This window comes from Sminthopsis crassicaudata, chromosome X, assembly GCF_048593235.1.
Source record: "Sminthopsis crassicaudata isolate SCR6 chromosome X, ASM4859323v1, whole genome shotgun sequence".
Taxonomy (NCBI): domain Eukaryota; kingdom Metazoa; phylum Chordata; class Mammalia; order Dasyuromorphia; family Dasyuridae; genus Sminthopsis; species Sminthopsis crassicaudata.
In genome coordinates, this window is record NC_133623.1 from 63593533 (window position 1) to 63613742 (window position 20210).

The following is a 20210-nucleotide window of genomic DNA, read 5'->3' on the forward strand; positions in this document are numbered from 1 at the left end:
TTCTCCCAGATGAGCCGCGAAAACTGGGTGGTCAGAAGTCCACCAACTCCATTAAAAAGAGAGATATTGCAAAGTAGAAACCAAAGCCTTTATTTGATCACATCTCAGTAGAACTGGGCATCTCCCCTGACCAGGGAGGACTGGCAGTAAGAAGAGACAGTGTATAGAAAACAAACAGAGGGTTATGTACCCAAACATAACAAATCTGGTTGGACAGATTTGTAGCTCACATTGAACTATGTACAAGAAAATATCTCTTATCCAGTCCTAACAAAGAAATCTTAAGACTTTTAATATTGTTTTAAGCATTCTCCTTTTCTTTTTCTTTATTCTTGTCCTCTACCTCTTTAACAACCAATTTACTTAATTCAGTACTCAGACAATCTTCCAAGGCCTCCTGAGCATGATGTATCTCCCTGACCACTGAATTCATAATTTCATACTGAGAGGACCTCTCACTTGGGCTCACTTCTGAGTAAGGAGATGTTTGTTGCAAATGCTTCAGGAAAGTGGTGTTTGTCTCTCTAACATTCTCAACTAATGCTTTTGTCTGCTCAATCAGTGCTTCTGACATCTGTAAGGTAGAAAGAGGCCCTGGTGCAGTATCAGGGGAAGGATTATCCACCTGCTGTGCCTCTTCTTCAGAGCTTCCCTGTTTTAATTTCTCAGATTGGTCACACTTGTTATCACTCTTGTCACTTGCTAACTTTCTCTTTTTAGCCTGCTGATCAATGTATGCTAAATTCTCAAATATACAATCACATACGGCAACCAAATCCATTAAAGGCTCTGGCTGACAAATGTAACAACTCCACTTAGTGTTTTTATCCACTGCTTTTGTCATCTCATTTTCCCCTAGATTGCGCCGAATACATTTTGTACAGAAAAGATTGCCACAGAAATCACAGAAAATGAGACGCCCACCTTCTGCACACCATCTGAAAGGTAAAAAACAAACAAAAACATTTAAGCATCGTTCTTAGTCAACTATTTAAAGACTTTAAAAAAATTAATCAGGAACAAAAATTTACTAATTAATGAAAACTTAATATACCTTAATATAATTAAATATAACTCAACATATTTAAATTTTAAATTATTCATGTAAGTATAAAAGTAAAAGCAAGAACTTGTCCCAATCACTCTTAATGAAACATCTTTACAATTTTAAAATCCTGCCCCAAATTAATTGTGGAATGGAAAGAACCAACAAATGAAAAGGTTAAAACCAACATAATGTGGCCATTCCTGGGTCTCCCACACAAGACCTTGAAAGGCAACTGAATCAGCAGCAGCTGAGGCTTCCAGGGCTCTCAGCAAGGACTGAGAAACTCGTCAGAAAGTGGATCATTAGCCGGCACTGGGCCCAGGACTCTATTGCATTGGCCATATGGAGGTCCCCATTACCATCCTAAGGCAAGAAGGAAGACTAGCAGCCAAGGGCGTGGTTCACAGATCCAGTTCAGCAAAGAGAGCTTATGGTCACTCACAGATTTCTAAAAGTTCAGACCAGAAAACCAGTGACTACACCTCTCCTTAGACCATAACACCTTAGAAAAGCAGAAAACCTACAGATGCCCAGGAACAGCTCTGAACCAATAGAAAAAAACTTGAAGCTTGGGGCAATGCTCTCTTCATTCAGGACCCAATTTTATTACAAATGTACAACTTAAGATAGGCTGGAAAGATCAATCAGTAAACAATAAAAAAGGGCATAAGAAATTACTCTTGTGGCAGGGAAGATCAAAACACAAAATCAGAAAATATCAACAAGGTCAAAACTTCCACATTAAAGGTCATAAAGAAAAATGTGAATTAGTCTCACACTCCAGAAAGAATCACCGAAAGATGCTTGAAAAAAAGAGATCCCTATAGGGAAGTAAAGAGAACGAAGAAAAGTTGGAGAAAATAATGAAAGTGATGCAAGAAAATCATGAAAAACGTTAACATCTTGGTAGCAAAAAAATGCATTTATGCGAAAAAAGATTTTAGAAAGCAAAATTGGGAATTTCACTGAAATATAAAACTTAAAAAGTTCACTGAAGAACACAATGCATTGAAAATTGCAATGGGCAAGTGGAAATGAATGAAAACAATGTGAATTTTCTTAATAGAAAATGAAAGTAAGTTTGTTCATTATGAAGCAGAAATGTGGCAAAGAATATGGAGTTTTGCCTTTAGTCCAGTAAATTCTCAGTTAAGTTCTTCATGCTTACCCCCTTGAGTTCCTGCCTTTATCCCTGAGATATCCCCAAGGTTATATTATATTTCCCCTATCAAAGATCTGCTTATGATAAAGGTCTCTGCCAAGTTTTCTTCCTGACTAAGCCCACCAGGAGGTTCTTCTTTCTCCCTGCTCATAGTGTCTTCTCTCTAATAGTGCCATCCTCCTTACTCTAACTCACTCTGCTGAATCTACTAAACTCTGTTATGGGCCAGAAGTCTGAAACAAGGATTCTTACAAGGTATTAAGTCAGTGGAATTGACTTGATAGTTCTCTAGTTCAGTACATGTACTTAATATAGTTCCCCTAGATTCACACCTATGAAGATGAAATATATAGCAGCCAAAGCCGAGACAGATTCATGCCATCGTCCACCTTTGTGGTGGCCGGACGCTGAAGCACAAACCTTTGGACTCAGAGAAATTCATTGACTTCATCTCACACGGCCTTCTTGGCAGGCTCTCCTCCTTCACTCCTCCACTGAAACCAAGACTCCAGGAGGCCTTCAGAAAACTAGCCACCCCCAAGTGAAGGAGATAGGACTTGGAAGGAGACAATAAAGGATTTGGACTTCAACACCTGGCTATTCTTGTGGTGATCACTGAACTGAAATGAAGGCTGCTCCCAAGACCCCCAGAGACCCCCCCCAAGGAAACCAAAACCAAGAACATTACAAAACTCCTCTGTGAATCAAACATGCCAATCAATGACACACTTAGGCCTCCTGGAATATTCTTTTCATAGATTCTTCCAAATTCCTTTCCTTTCTAGCTATATGCTTTCCCATATTTATTCCATATTTGCCACTTCAGGGGCCTATTTTATCTCGACTTTGTAAACTCTTCTCTTAAGTAAACCTTCCTTTTGATAGAGCATAGTCATTGTCAATTTGTCTCGTGCTTATTCTGAACCTGTTCTTGACTTTACCACTGGCTGTTTGACCTTGGGCAAATCACTTAATGAAATTTTGCTTTGGTTTCTCAACTGTAATAATAATATCTCTTTTTTAGGACTGTTGTGACTTAGCTGAGCATCCCATCCATCCATCTATCCATCCATCCATCCATCCATCCATATATATATATATATATATATACACACACATATACATTATATATTTATATGTATATGTATATATATATGTAATAGTTATCATAATCATCATTAACATCATTATCATACTATTATTATTAGTCTAAATGTTTCTTCTCCAGAGCAGTGATGCTAGGGTCCAAAATTTTAAGATATTTGCAAATACTAAATGTTTAATAAATACCTTTTCAATATAAAAATGGTCAAATACACTCTCTTATTGAAGCTAAATTGCACAAAGGGCAAAATGTGTCTTGTAGGAAGAAAAACAAAAGCACTTATTGAATTTAGGGAAGACTTTGTGTTAGTTATTAATAAAACAAAAGACATATTTATAACAGGCTTTACCTTCAAGGAAAAAGAGGAGACAAAGCACACACACATGTAAATATGGGATAAATGTGAAGTAATAGTGAAGGAGAAACTAGAATCTAGATACAGTAAAATATATTGCCCTCTACCAAGAAACACCTAAGGTTTGAGTGCAAAGTTTGATTTCAAAGATTGATTTGAGACAAGTGATGGAGGACATTCAGAAGCTCCTAAATCAAAAATAAGGACTCCACAGATAGATCAACAGGATAGTTTGTCCAAGTCTAAGAAAATAGTTAATTACTGAAAAAAGAGGAAGCCAAGAAGTTCAGAGTGAAAAAATGCCAAAAGACTTGACTTAGGTACATCCCAAAAGGGGAGACAGAAAACAAACTGGGATGACCAGACTATCATCCTTCTTGAATCTGTTTCCTGGTCCCTCAGATATGATGCAGCCCTTGCACACTATGTACTAAAGGCTGTAATAGTAGTAGAGTCCACAGGTGTTATGGACACCTTTGTGGTACAATGGTGTCTTTAGCCTGAAATTTTATTTTAAGTTCTTAAAAAAATTTACTTTTAAACATCAAGTACAACAAATGTGTACATTTCTTCAGCGTCTAAGTTCAGAGATATTATGAAATTTACTAAAAGGAACAATGTTAACAATGTCTGGTAAAATCATGGGCAGCTCAAGAAGATCTGAATCCAAATGAAAAATTAAACCATAACAAGATGCATGCCTCTTTCTCTTCAATGAGAAAACATCAGTAATTATAAATATGCTGTAATCTCTGACATTTAACACAATAAAGACTGAGAGAATAAATAAAATAAATTATAAATAAATAAAACTATTTAAAAGATACCCAAAAGAGGAATGCTTTTTATTTTGCGAGATATATTCCTACCTGCAGTGATTATGAGGTCTAGGAGAATCTGGGCTTATATCATCACTTATATAAATGTAGCAGCTCTAAAAAAGGAATGAACATTCAATTCTAAATGTTCTAAATCTGTTAAAATATTAATATTCACAAAACAAAAATTTTAAAATGTTTAAATCCACTAAGCATACATTTAAACATAAAACTGGGGAGATAACTTTAGTCACAGGCAAAAAATGAAATATTTTGCTAAATAAAGAACTGCCAACCAAGTAATAACACATATCATAAGGAACAGAGGGACAAATATGTAGGAACAATTCATTTTGTTAACTGATAAGCTGATTTAAAGAAAATTCAAAACATGTTCAAAGGAAAAAATTACCTAAATTGATAAAGGGAAAATAAACAGCATCCAAGGAACAACAGAAAACATTATTAGTACACTCAAAAGTTACTTTAGTTGCACTTAAACACAGTCTATATGGTGATAGAGTCTGAAAGAGCTCAGATGAACTCCTTTCTCAACTTATTCATTCTCAGAGTTAATTAGTAAAACATATTATAATAATAGAGCTGCACAGGGTTATTGTGCATCAAACAAGTTTGCATGTGTACAACCCTTTATAAATCTTAATGTGCTAAGGAAAAGAAGATGTTATTAAAACTACTTTTATTATTTCAATAAATAATGATCTCTAAAGAGGTAATTTGAAATGTTCTCCTCTCACAAGAAGTAGGAACTATTGAAAGCAAGATATTCCATATACGGTTAAACATGAATAAGACTGAGTTGTTTTTTAATTAATCATGTTCTTATTAACCAAAGAGAGTGAAAATTACCTCACTATAATAGGGTCAAAACACTTTGGCAGCCACTATGACTGATCCGAACAATATTAGCTCACAGGTTGGGCATAGATAGTCTTTGTTTGTCTGCATGTATATGAAAAACATAAGTTTATGTAAACTAACCAATTTATGAATCAAGTCTGATGTTATAAGTTCAGCACTTATTGCATCTCACTTCTAAAGAAAGAATCTTCACTTTTGAAATGAATCATTAGAGAATTCATAAAAATAAAAAAGATGTCTTACTCTAACAGGAGAATTTGTTCTTTATTCCCAAATAAAAGGCATAATAGTTTACAGATAACAAAATCATCATCCACTTCATAATTTACATACCTTACAAATAATAACATTCAGGGCAGGATGTCTATATACTGACTCCTCATACTGGTTCACCTGTCGTCCACAAGCGGTACAACAAACAAAATCATAAAGTCTTTCACCTAAACAAAAAAATTATAAACATAGTCTGCTCAGAAATAAAATTTAAAATTCCAAAAAACCTTGGAAACTACATTTTTATATCTCAATATCTTTTTGTCCATGTCCTATTTGCTTAATCAATAGGAATTTTCAAAGATATATGTATTCACATCATTTTACTGTTGCATACTGACGCAAAATTATGGTTAAGCTTCACAAATTTCACAAAATAACAACTTTTGTAACTGGAAGACATCTCATCATTTAGTTTCCTGAATTCACTTCTCCCTCGGTGTTCTCATTTTTAAAGTGGACTAGAACAGGAAACAGTAAACCACTCCAGAATTCTTGTCAAAAAAGCCCCGAATGTGGTCATGAAGAGTCAGACACCACTAACATGACAAATGAGGGAAAGATAATTTGAAGGGAACTACATAGTAACCTAACTGCAAATGCAAATGGAAATGGGACAAACCTAAACACAAAACATAAGTGGATTAAAAAGTAAGAAATACATTGGAAAGCAAAGAAATACAAAACAGAGTAAAGGTAAGGCCTGGGACAGAGGGTAGTAATTATGATTAAAAATGATAAAAGCAAAAGCAAAAACATGTCTAATTAAAAGAAATTAGAAAATGACTTTCACTCAGAAGTACCATAAAAATGAAATAATATCAACACTATACACATGCACCAAGTGATGCAATATCTAAATTAATTAAGAAAAACTTAAAAGAGTTATAAGGGAAAAGCAACAACACCATACAAATGGGGGCCCTTAACTTTCCCCTTTGGGAATAAGTTAATCAAAACAAACAAACAATAAGTTAAAGAGATGAACAATATTTTAAAAAAGATAGAACGCTAGAGAAAATGAAATGGTAGAATTGAATGCATGTTCCCTCAGTGGTACAGGGCTGCACAAAGCAGAACTGAAGGGGCCCAGGAGAGAGGCGAGAGATGGGCAAACCAAACATGACACTGCCATAACGAGAACCACACAGCGGCTGCTCTAAGAGACTACGGGTCCTGGGACAGTATATGTCAAGGATGGAAAGAAGTGGGATTGCAGCCAAAACTTTCACATCTGGCAAGTGAAGGATAACTCTGAACTAAGGGAAGGAATATCCCATGAGCTGCCAGGCTTTCAAGTTTTTGTTGGAAAGAGACACATAAGATCCAAGAAAAACATCCCGGAAGCATCAAGGATGAATTACAAGGGACTCAATCAGGGAGACTATGTGTTTCTTGTGTGCGGATGTACACCCTATGTCTGTGACTGCCATTAGCAATTAGTGTGAGAGAAAACCAGAAGCAGAGAAAGGATGATGTGATTCTGAAAAGCAAAATGATGAAGGACAAGTTAGAAAGAATAACTCCATTTAACGGATGAGGGACAAGAGCAAGGAATTAGACAAGTGAGGAGGACTGAGGGTGCTGGAAGCCCACTCATATCAGAAATGGATTAAAGAAAGGATGGTACATGTACATGTATAAGGGGATAAAGTCTTTTATATCTATTAAGAAATAAGATGGGCTGGGAAGAAATGTATTACATTAGTCAGAATGGAATTAAGAGAGTGGGGAGAATAAGGGAGGGATCCTCAGACAGGTTAAGTACTAGCAAGGCTGGGGGCAGGTAGTAATAAAGCAGAGGAGTCAGGGGAGATTAAAAATTAGAAATGAAAACAAAAGTAATAATGAACAGGAGCAGAAGTTATTAGAGAACCAAGGCAGGGGTCGTAATCACGCATCCCAGACTAGGCCAAAATCTTGAAAGATTCAGTCAAAATACAGCAATCTTCATTACATGCCAGCCGTGTTAATCTGTTTTATATGTATGTGTATACACGATAGATATACATATATCAATACATGTACATATATAAACATAAATATATACATACTTACTGCAGCCTGCTTGACTGAATGTGCAAGGGAGGAAAGGTGGGAAAAAATAAAGTAAAAAGTACACAACCGAGAACAAAAGAAAACCTACTAGGAAACAGACAGTTACAAATACAATTCCCTCATTAGTATATAGGCTTTCTTGAAATTGAATTTATTATTACATATTTTGAACCCTCCCTTACATTCTGATATGAACATTACTTTTTTATAATCTTTTTAATATTTAAGTTTTAAATAAAAAAATTTTTTTTAAAGAAAGGCTTGGGCTACATAGCATTTCCACTCCTTCTGTTAATGCCTGCTTGCATTTTTGTTTTTTTCTCAGGTGATTTTTACCCTCTTTCTAAATCAGATTTTCCTTGTGCAGCAAGATACCTGTATAAATATGTATACATACATTGCATTTAACATATACTTTATTTAACCTGTATTGTTCTACCTGCCAGCTAGGGGAGGGGGTGGGGGGAAAGAGGGGAAAAGTTGGAACAGAAGGTTTTGCAAAGGTCAGTGTTGAAAACTTATCCTTGCACATGTCTTGTAAATAAAAAGCTATAATAAAAAAAAAGAAAGGCTTGGGCCGAACTGAGGACAAAGGTTCAAGTCTAAAAAAATAAAACTGTTTAGGGAGAGATAAAAAAGAAAATTTATTTAATTCAAATGAGAAACAAAAAGAAGAACTGATAAGCCGGGGGGAGGCAGATACTGAAGGAACCTCACTGTTTTTCCAGAAAGGAAAGAAAAAGCCTGAGAGGGAACAAGGAGTAGGAGGGCAAGGTGGCAGGGAGAAGTAAAACAGCAACAAGAAGACAGAAGGCAAATAGGGTGAGGAGGAGAGTGGGGGAAAGAGGAAGGAGGAAAATACCCAAGTATTAATTTACTCTTAAGGCAGAAATAGAGAAACAAAGTTAAAGTCAACAGCTTCTTGCTTTCAACCAAAATGAGATACATGTGTATGAGTATATAATACCTATCAAATGAGATATACACAGATAAAATAAAGAGTAGGGGCAGCAGAATGTATTATTAAAAAATTATTTTAAAAAAGCTGGTGTGTTAATGATGATTTTTTAATTTATTTACCAAAGGAAGAGAAACAAAAAGAAAACCCCACAGACAGCAGGGACACAGAGCTTCAGACACAACTGAACAGCAAATTAAGAAGGGGGAGAAAGGAAAGGAATTAACAAAAGGGATCAACAAGAAAGTAAAGGTGAATTCCCAACAGCAGGACCTAAAGCAAACAAAGAGATTTTAAAAAATGTAACCTACTTTCAAACAAGTACAAAAAAACCGAAAAACACTCATCATCATTGTGGCAAGAATACTGTTAGGTCAGAATGAAGGAAGCTCCCAATGAAAAAATTTCATCTCTTTCTAATCACAAACCCTCCAGAAATAATTCTTGGTGACCAACATTTGACTATATTTGTTCATAATAATGAGCTGTAACTTTAGAGAAAGACAGCAAAGCACTTTGCTTATGAAACATCTGGATAGAAAGGTCAACTGACAGAACACTAGACTGGATTACAGGCTGCATGGTTAATACCAATTTGCTTATATCAAAGCAGATTAGTAGTAGGCCACAAACAAGGGTTTTAGGAACATTTTAAATCTTATGGAATAAAACTGATATTTATTTGACTAGTTAAATTTTAAGGAAGAATTCTGGGAGCAAAGGGAGAAGAATATTGAAGTATTAAAACATTCACATAAAGGTAGACTGCAAGTTACTTTCCCTTTAGACTATGATATATTTTTCAGAGAAAAGGATTGTTTTATCTTTCTTTGCATTCTTAGTGCTTAGCATGACACCTGGTAATAATAGGTGCTTCATAAATGTTTATTAATTGACAGTTTGTTTTAGCTTCAGTTACACAGCTTCTTAAGCCCAATACTTTTTATCCTTCCTTGACTCTCTAAAAATGTTGGCGCTTCATTGCTCCCTCTTTCTGATTATTTCTTCTTTTTTGCCTGTCACATTATTTTGTCATCATTCTCCTATTCCTAATCCTCTTATTACTTTGCAAGTGTTTCCCCTCTCTCTGACCATTGTTTCTCCTATTTTGCTCACTGGCCATTTCCCTAAGTAAATTAATTCTCCACGTTTCTGTTCCTTTTTTTCTCATGATAATGGACACCTTCCACCTGAGGCACCATCAGCTAAGGCCCCATACCTGAATGTCACCATCTCCACTCCACTTGTTCTGGCCCCCCACCCCCGCCCCCCACCCCAGGGAATAACATTAACCTGAACACTCCTGGTCTGTTTGCAGAAAAAGACCTCTCACCAGGGTCTTAACACCTCCATCACAGGCACAGGAATTGTCACTCCATTTTTGTCTCCATCACAAGAAGAATATACTTTCCCTCCATTTTTCATGGTTATAGAAAGTGTTCAATTTCTTTTTCAGTGTTCTTTTCCATTACAATATTGTAGTCTCTTTATATGAGTGCAGATCTTTCAATGATTTTCAATATTCTTTATATTATTTTACAAAATATACTTTGAAAATAATTTTAAACTAAACTACTTACAAACACGTCTTTTGACAGTTTTAGTCCTCACTCTGCTTTTCGGCCTAACATCAACCTGTTGAACATCATCTTTGTCTTCTTTCTTCCTCTTTGGTTTTGGTTGTTCAACCACATTACCTACAATTTGATAACATTCATGAGGCTAATTATGTAAAAATACTGAAGACACCCTGAATGTCAGAATTAAAAACAAAGTTTTAAAAAGCACCGGATAAAATAAAATCCCAAGTTTGTTCCAAGATGCTAAGGGACTTCATCACAACCTCTTCCCTGCAATTGGAAATTTTCAACACCAAAACTGTGATATTCAAAATGAAATTCTTTAGGAAAAAGCCATGGGAGGAAGATGGAGCATTAATATTCTGCCTTTATTCTTCTTCCTATACCAAAGTCTCAGAGAGAAAAACCATTCCAAAGATTTAGAATTTCCCACGTCCTTTAAGAATCTTAGGCTTTATTCTCCAAGACCAAAGGTTCAGAGTATTACCTGCCCTCTGGCACAGCTTCAGAGCACTGAAAACAAAAATAGAAAATCAAGTCCCTGATCTCAAGAAGCTCTTATTCTCATGTGTAAAATAGGAGCAATACCAGACAGCTGAGAGATAAAAATAGGATTAGGACTGAGGTGGAGGGTAGAAGGATAACTATTAGATTTGGCAGATCAAGTGCCCATGGACACTTTGGGAAGAGCATTTAGGGGTCTAGGTCTCCAACTGCAGGAAAATAAGGCAAAACCTGAATGAACTAGAAGGCCAAAGCCTTGAGGCCAAAAGAAATGAGCAGGAAGTGAGGCGCCCCTCCCTTCTGAGGTAAATTAAAAGCTCACCTATATGGCTGATGCAGCCCAAGGTCAGTGTCTAAATGAACAGTGGGTAGAAAATGAAGATGAATATTGGAAGCATACACCAAGGTCAGGAGATAAACCAAGAAGTGGCAAAAAAAAAAAAAAAGGTCAAAAGTTCCCCAGGATAAAAGCCAACAGCTAAAATAAAACAAAAATGATCTTTAAAATAAACCTCCCTATATCAAACCATTTCAAAAATTGGTAATTTGCAAGATAGTTTAAATTAAGGGCCTATACCAAAGAGACTATTAATGACAAATAATGACAAATGATTTGGAGTAAGCCATGTTATTTTAGTACCTGTTTCCTAATCTGTACTATCAGGGATTTAGATGAATTCTAAAATCCTTCTGGTCATGAATCTAGTTCTTCTATAACTAAAGTTTTAGGACAATGAAAAGTAGTTTTATACAAAGAAAACCAAATTTTCTACCCATAACTAGGAGTGTTAATTTTCAAGTATGTAAATCATTATGATACAATATACCTTCTGTGAAGCTTTTTGTCTCAACCATAGGTGATTTTTCATGTAAGTGAGGTGGATTCACAGAGTCAGGCACCATCTGTCCATCATCACAGGCCACATGTTGTTTCCTAAAGGAAATTTAAAATCTATGTTTATACTTAAAACAATTGAAATTTTTCAGAAAACCAGCTTCCTTGGTGACTGTTAGTAAAGTTGAAATCATTTCAATATTCCATACACACAGTCATTTTTCATAATTCCATACACAACTCAATACTAACTTGCATCACTTCATTCCTTGTATCTTTCACAAAGATATAGAAGGAGAAATAACAGAAGACACAGATATAAAGACAGCAGTTAGATGGACAACATCCTTGGTGTATTTGTACTTTTAAAAATAAATCCATATACTTTGGTCAGAAACACTAACTAACCTCTCAGGGCATGATGGCTTTGGCTCTTCAAAATGGCCACCACCCTAAAAAGAAAAACCAAATACAAGTGTTAGTGAATCCACGGTGTTTGTTTTTCAGCTGTACACAACTCTTTGTGACCCTCATGTGGGGTTTTCTTGGCAAAGATATTGGAGTGGTTTGCCATTCCTTCTCCAACTCATTCTACATGGCAGGACACTAAGACAAGCAGGGTGAAGTGCCTCGCCCTGAGTAAATTTCTGAGGTCAGATTGAACTCAGGAAGATAAGATTTTCTGAATCCAGGCCATTGTGTACTAAGTCACCTAGCTATCCAAAGATGTAATTGTTCAGTCATTTTCAGTTGTGTCAGATTATTCGTGGCATCAACTAACAGATCCCAGAGTTTACTTCAATAAATTAGAGATCACAATTGCCAAACGATTTGAGATAAGCACTGGAGATGCAAAAAGAGGCCAACAGATGGTCCCTGTACTCAAGAAGCTGGCAAGCTTATAACAAGCAAACATTAAAAGAAGCTATACACTGGATAAATGGGAAAAGTTCACAAAAGGAGACAATAGAATTATGAAGGGCTAGGGAGGTTCCTGAAAAGGCCGGATTTTAGTTCAGACTTAAAGGAACAAAATCAGTGCGTAGAAATGAGTAAGGAGGTCATTGCAGGGATGGGGGAAAATGGGAAAATGGTCAGAAATAAAGGGTCTTGTTCAGAGAATGGCCAGGAGGCCAGTGTTACTGTAGAGGGTAAGGTAAGAAGAATATGCAAGACAGAAGAGTGGTAGGTATGATGGGTTTTGAATGGCCAAGCATTTTGTAGTTGGTCTTGTCACTGGAGTTTATTGATATGGGGTGGGGGGAGGGGGAGCTAAGGAACAGAGAATGACATCATTGAAAAGGTGTTTCAGGAAAATTATTGTAGTGATTGAAAAATTACTAGAGTGGGAAAAACTAGTCAGGATATTGCCATTTTCTACATGTGAAGTTATAACCAAGGCCTGTATGAGCGGGAGAGAAAGGGAGTATTTGAGAGGGATTTTACCTTAGTAAAATCAATATACTGGGACAACAACTTGGATATGGAGGGTAAGAGACACTGAGAAGTTCAGAATGAGTCCTAGGCTGTAAGCCTTAGGAAGTAGAAAGATGGTGGATATCCCTGTCAGAAATAGGGAAGATAAGAAAAATAATCTTACATATACTAGGCTTAAGATGTCTCCTTCCCATGTCGTTTTAGATGTTTGAAAGGCAGGTGGAGGTAGAAAGGGAGTTTACTCTTTTGTCACATTATAGAATCTAATCTCAGGAAACATGTTTTTGCTGAGTGCCTGAGCTGTTTCCAGTTTTTGGTTTTTTTCATCCATTTCCCAGTCTTTTCCCTATTTCAACTAGAAAATGGTGCAAGGGAAACAAATCTAGTAACATATAAGTGTAAGGTCCCTACACATCTTATCTAATATTTCCTGGATCAAAGGATTTTGCAGATCTTTTCCTCTCACGCCCCCTCCTCCTTTTCTCTCTTTTCTCTTGTTTTTTCTTTCCTTATGAATAAATTATTAACTACTAGTTTTTAATATTACTCTGTATCTAAAAAAGTTTCTTCTTTTTCCATGTATATATTTATCTTCAACTTACTAATTTGGCTAATATAGTTAGCATTTCTGGCATGGCTGCATCATAGCACTGAAAACAAGCATTTCTCCTGTAATCTATGTCTTATTTGAAAAAGAATTAATTTCTATTAATTAATTAATTAATTGATTTCTATTGTGAATATATTTTCTGCCATATTTAAACCTACACTATATACAACAATTTATTCCTAATGATTGTCATGTACATCATCATACTACTGAGTCACCATTTTTTCATTCAATTAATCATCAATTCTTATACACTTTATTTTTTAAAAAATATTTTATTTTAAAACCATACTAATAAAAGAGAAAAACCAAAAAGAAACATGAAAAAAAACAAAACCAAAAAGAACACTGCCATGTGCTCAGGAGAACATCAGGGAGGATTCAAAATATCTACCAAAAATTACCAGTTTAAGAAAGTGTATATATATATATATATACACACACACATATATTAGTATCAGAAATTATATTAATAAGTCTCCATGTTTTCTTCACTTCCTTATAAATTGTTCTTTTGTTCTCTGTTGTGAGCCTTTTTTTATTCTTTTCCTCCTTTCCTTTCCCCAGTTACCCTCAAGCAGGGTATAATTAGGAAAGGGCATATTTACACTAAAAATAATAATTTAAAAATGAATTTATGTCAATAAGCATTTCTATAAACACAGAACAAGCGTTTATCAGGAAACATGGATTTTTATTACACGTACTGTATTGCCTTAATGGTAACTAGGCCCGAGTCAAATAGAATCTCAGGGAGTTACACGTCACAAAAGGCTTTTTTCCCCTGTGGCCAAAGAATTCAGAATGAAAAACACCCAACCAGTGATTAAAATCCACTTTTCTCTGCCTGGGTCGTTTATTTAGATTCATAAACTATTTTACCACAGAATCAGAAATGATGAGGATTTTTTTTTTAATGCTTAAAATTCATTTACAATAGAAGAAATCACACATACCTCGTCTTTCGGAGTATCCATTGAGAAAGATTGCTGTGTTTTCCGCAGTTTATCTAGAAAAAAAGATATAAGATCAAAATAAATCGTTCCCATTATCTATAACTTCAAGGAAAGAAAATCAACATACAATAACGGAACATTTTAAAAGTCAGTTAAACGGTTTAAGAGTAATTAATTTCAACAATATGAAAACAGGAAAAATGTAGCAAATCCTGTCTAGGGGAAATCAAATAATATGACATTTTCAATTCTGAGAAAGATACTGAAAACGCTAAATGGGTGAGGAAAAGGGAAAAACTAAACGAGGCCGAATCGAAGCGGGGGGAAAAACCTGAAATAACGCACTGAAAATAAGGGGAAATTCTTCAAAAAAACACAAAAAGGACTTATGTTCACCAATTTATTAAAGGAAATGTCGATAAGAGAAAAATAAAAGTAAAAAAACATGTCTTTAAAAGGAGAAATATCTACCTCACGAGCCGGAGCTCAGGAGACGCCATCTCACTTCTCATAAAATGGCACCCACGCACCGAGCAGCCAGTATCAGCGAAGATGATTGGACGAGCAGTAAGCCAATCGTTGTAACCGGAAACCAATGGTGCTCGAGATTCTAGAGACCACCTCGGGACTCTAGGATTGTGTGTTTCCATAGAAACTGTGTCTGACTTCCTCTTTGCTCTTCCCGCCCCCCCTTCACTGTTTTTTTTTTTTTCTGATTTCCTCACAATTTCCTTCCTCATATCTCTCATTTTCTCTTCTCCTTTTCTTGCCTCTCACCCTCTCTCCCCATTTCCCCCTTTTTTCCTTTTCGTCCTTTCTCCTTTTTTTTTCTTTTGCACTTATTATGCTACTGTGTCATTTTAAAACTGTACTCAAAATCATAATTAATGAATATGGAATTGCCCGTATTTCACCCATATCGGATCACTTCCTGACAGGGAGCAGAGAGTGGGGGAAGGAGGGGGGGGAAATTTGGAACTTGTAAAAGTGAATGTTGAAAACTATCACTGTGTACATTTGGAAAATTAAAATACCTTAATAATAAAATAAATTTGATTTTTAAAATCACCATTAAACCTTTATTCCAAATAGTCAAATAATTGTTACATTTATTTCCATATCATCCCTTTTTCTTAACAAACACAGCTGACCCAGGCAGGACATTCGCACTTCCTTCATCTTTCACCCTTCTTCATAGCTGCCAAATTATCTTTTTCTAGCACATCCCTGTGTGGGAAAAGGTGAAGAACTTACAGCCCATATTGATCAGAGACTGTTAACTAAAGTAGATCAAGCCTATTGGGCCTCAGTTTCCTGTTCTGTGGAGTCATGTGATTTTAGATAAGGCCTGGACTACATCCCATTGTCCAAGGAAGGGATTATGTGGCCAAAGAAGCTGTATGTTACCTTGTCTGCTACATTCCACTGACCAACTAGGGGGACAGTAGACTTATGTGACCAATCACCACACATAGAGGGCGGGATTTTGGAGGTTCTTTGTCTGAAATGTAGAACAGCTGTAAGCATTTTCAAGGCTCTGGACTTATCCTGCTGTGAGATTGGGCTCACAGACCAGGATGGGGTCTGCTTCTTGAGATTCTAATAAAGCAGTCTGCTTTCTATGAGTGATTTCTGAGTGGTCATTTTGGGTAAGGGTCTTCTATATCCCTCACTATTGGGGCTCTCTGAGATGGGGTCTTTGGGGGAGACGGCTGTGTGCACCCAGAACATGGACAGGCGCCCACAGAGCAGTTTTCTCCATGGTGTCTGGCTCTGGGTGAGCAGCCTCCCTCCCCTCTTAGACAATGACCCGAGGCAGGGATGCTCAGTGGAAAGTAGAATTGAAGATTGAAGAAAGAAGACAATGGACAAGTCCTGACCACCAGCACAGTCTACAAGATCTACTAGTAGCTGGAGAGGTAAGTGCGAGTCGGAGCCTGGGGTCTATGGGCCGAGGGACAGACAAGCTCTCTAAAAGAACCGGAGGACTGCTCAGATCCCAAGGAAAGGGCTTTCCAGAGCGCTCTAGGGTGACTGTTGGTGTAAGGGTGACCTACACCAGTCCTGAGAATATGGGGAGACAGCAGTCCATGGATTTGTGTCAGGATGTTCGCTAGGGAATTCAAGAAAAATAGATCTCTGTGTCTTTCTGTGTGTGTATGTTTCTCTGCTTTGCATTTTTTTAGTCTGGGTTAAAACTTAGCAAGCTCATAAGAGATATGAATTCAGCCTCTGTGTTACAGGCTTAGAAAAATATCAGGCTGAATTGTGGGAACTGGAATTCATTCAGAGTACTAATTTTTTCAGAGTGGCTCAGGTAGAAAAAAAAAAGTTTGAAAAATATTTTTTCCTCTTTCTCTCCCTCTGCCTCTGGCTTTGCAGGAAGAGGGAGAGAAGGGAGAAAATAAATTTTGGAAAGTTTTGAGAAAATAGAAGAACAGTGGTTATCACTCCTGTAAACAAGGAGCCCTGTTATCAGAACCCAGCTTGTGGGAATCTTGCCAAAATATATATATATATATATATATATATATATATATATATATATATATATATATATATATATATATATATATTTTTAAAGGTGAAATAATTGGTGCTTAACTCTTTCCTGGCTTACTAAAGAAAAGATGTTTGAATGGAATATCTAGGTAGATTTTAGGAAATTTCACAAACTAAAGTATTGCTTAATTTTAAAATAACTTTAAATTAGCATGTGTGTTAAGATTGGAAATAAGAAGTTGCACATATTAGAAGGGAGGAATAAAAATAGAGTAAGAGAGGTAAATAGCTGAACATGCGGGCTCTCTGGGCTGTTGGAGCTGTGGGAAAATTAGGCATACTTCTAAAAAAATCATTATTAGAAAGTTTGTTTTCATGGAATTAGAGAACAGCACGGTAAAGAAGGCTAAACTGGGTAATTGTCTGCAACATTTGATTAAGAATTTAAGAACAATGGTTAAGAAATTTGGCAATTGGTTATTTTCATCTTGCAACTATGCTTGGTATAAAATTTTGTGATTTTCATGTAAAATGTATGGGATTGCCTGTCATCTAGGGGAGGGAGTAGAGGGAAGGAGGTGAAAATTTGGAAAATTTGGAAAAAATTTGGAAAAAACAAGGGATAATGTTATAAAAAAATTACTCATGCATATATATGTCAAAAAATTTTATAATTATAATATTAATACATTTTTTTGTGATTTTAAACTTTTCAACCTGTTATATCAATTTGTAAGTAAAAGAAAAAAAAAACTTGACTATTTTAAACTGGTGGGGAAGTTTTCCTTGTAAAGCAGGTTTTCAAATCTGTTAGAGAGGAGTAAGGGCAATAAAACCTTGTGTGCTTAATGCCACTTGGAAAAAAGAAGTTTCTGCTAGTGGACTTGAAGCACTCAGGCAGAAAGAAGGAAGAGGAAAAAAAAACCTATTTGGTTTGCTTCTGAAACATTGGGTAATTTGTTACCATTATGGATTATGTTTATTGGACATGTGAGCTTTATAGAGTTATTAACTATTTACTGTATTATGAATCTTAAAGTTTAAATTTTTGTTTTTTTTTTTTTTTTTAAGAAAGGTGATTTAAAGAAAAGGGACAAGAGAGATTGATTTACAAAATTAATTAATAGTTTAAATGGAGCATCTAGTCAGAAGAGTTATTGGGTTTGGGAGTGTTTAAAATATGTCAGAGAAGGTTTGAGTAAGTAAGCATTGGGAGGAGAGAGACAGAGAAATGGGACAGGAGAATCAATGTGATTTAAGAAGGATTGATTAGTGGGAGCAAATGATTTCAAGAAGAAATCAGTGGGGGAAAAAAGGAACTGTTTCAAAAGGGTCGTCACAGAGAGATGGCTGTGAGACAGGATGTGTTTTTGGAAGGAGAGAGCAACAGTGGAAAGCTGCAGCCATTTTTGGCTGAAGAAAGCAAACTGATTTAAAGGGTCAGGCTGCTCTTACAAGATGTTAATTGATTGAACATTTGTTTCTTTAGAGACATAATGATTTTTGTGTTTAAAGAATATGATCAGAAATGGGACATATAGTTTGAAAGGATTATTTTAAAAAAGTTTAATTGATGTTTTTAAGAACTTTTCAGATTCTTTTATGTGAAAATAGGAAGTTTTAATTAACTGTATTAATGCCAATTATTAGGGGGACTCCAAGGATAATATTTTTTGCATTTGTCCTTTTGAAAATATTTTTGTTATAGACAATATGTAGTTTGGGATTTTTCTGTGTATTGGATATTTTAAAAAAAGTAACATGATTGATATAATATCCAATTTATGGAACATCTACTTGGGTGTATAAGAATTGTGTGAACATTCTGGGATAAATTTCTTATTGTTAAAAGTCTTACAATATATAGATGATCTTCTTGTGTCAGGGAGGAAAAAGAGTGACCTTGTCCAAGTCCCTATCAGTTTGTTAAATTATTTAGGAGCACAGGGACTGAGAGTTTCTTAAGACAAATTGCAATTTGTGAAATTTGAGGTAAAATATTTAAGTCTTTGTATAAGTGAAGGCAAAAAGAAATTAGATCCTGTAAATTACTTGCAGGAAAATAATGGAAACAGTAAAGGTAAGGGATTGGCACACAGAGCACTGGTCACTGAAATTTTGACTAATCTTATGTTACCTAAAAACGTTGCAGTGATTCATGTGCAGGGGCACCAAAGAGAGGATTCATTTGAGAGGAGGGGAAACTGCTTTGTGGATGAAGAGGTGAAACGGGCTGGAGAAGAGGAATCTGTAAGTATGGAGGAGATGATGGTGCTAATTGTGGCATTTCTGCCTCCAATGCCTCCACCTTCCCTTACCCCAGAAGAGAAGCAGGAAATCCAAAGCCTTGGCTCTCAGGAGAATAAAGAGGGGCACTGGTTCCTCCCTGACGGCAGAGAGGTACTGACCACAGCAGGTATGAGACATGCACTCCAACATTTACATCTGGGCAGTCATTGAGGTGTCTGAGGCCTGTGTGACGTGGTGCTGACTAGGCTGGTGGCACTGGCTTGTACACAATAGCAGGCAACTGGTCAGCGGGTGTTCTGTTTATCAGAGGATGAATAGGGCGGTCCAATGACAAGCCCAAAAAGGAGGAAGGCCCTCTGGTATCAGGCCTTTCCAAAGCATACAGGTGGACTTTACCAAGCTGCCATCAGTGGAGCGTCTCAAATACTTGTTGGCCATAGTGGACCATCTGACCTCATGGGTGGAGGCCTTTCCCCTTTCCTGGGCAACGGCCTCAGCAGTCTAAAAGTACTCCTTGAGGTAAGGGTTGGTGGAGCAGGTAGATTCAGACCAAGGCAGCCCTTTCACAGCTAAGATCCTCCTGTCTGTGGCCCAAGCTCTACAAATATCATGGGACTTACATACCCCATGGCATCTGCCCCATCAGGTAAAGTGGAAAGGATGGATAAGGAAATTAAACAGCAACTGACTGAATTGGCTGAGACACAATCGCCCTGGACCAAGTGCCTTCCCTTTGCCTTATCAAGAATAGAACAAAACCCTGAAGGGATGTGGGATTGTCACCTTATGAATTATTGTATGGTCACCCTTATCCAAAAGGGATTCAAAATTCTTCCTTTGATCCAATATTTGAAACCAAGGATTTGTTTTTAAGAAA

General features: G+C 36.3%; 1 protein-coding gene and 1 long non-coding RNA gene across 3 annotated transcripts; one reads left to right on the forward strand and one right to left on the reverse strand.

Moving 5' to 3' along the window:
* Positions 1–69: 69 nt before the first annotated feature.
* LOC141548217 (transcriptional regulator ATRX-like) lies at positions 70–15106 on the reverse strand. 2 transcript variants are annotated; one of them, XM_074276939.1, is made up of 8 exons: positions 15053–15106; positions 14582–14634; positions 11987–12030; positions 11571–11677; positions 10240–10356; positions 5704–5810; positions 4540–4604; positions 70–938 (listed from the first exon to the last, which is right to left on the reverse strand). In XM_074276939.1, exons 2-8 carry the CDS (start codon positions 14600–14602, stop codon positions 302–304), a joined length of 1098 nt encoding a protein of 365 aa, XP_074133040.1. In that variant the 5' UTR covers positions 14603–14634; positions 15053–15106; the 3' UTR covers positions 70–301. The 2 variants fall into 2 exon arrangements, with proteins under 2 accessions (XP_074133040.1, XP_074133041.1); XM_074276940.1 differs by lacking the exons at positions 11987–12030; positions 14582–14634; positions 15053–15106 and adding an exon at positions 11831–11916.
* A 1034-nt stretch (positions 15107–16140) lies between these two features.
* On the forward strand, positions 16141–19327 carry LOC141548392 (uncharacterized). Its single transcript, XR_012483926.1, has 3 exons — positions 16141–16230; positions 16384–16500; positions 19236–19327. It is a non-coding gene; the product is annotated as an uncharacterized LOC141548392 (long non-coding RNA).
* Positions 19328–20210: the final 883 nt, after the last annotated feature.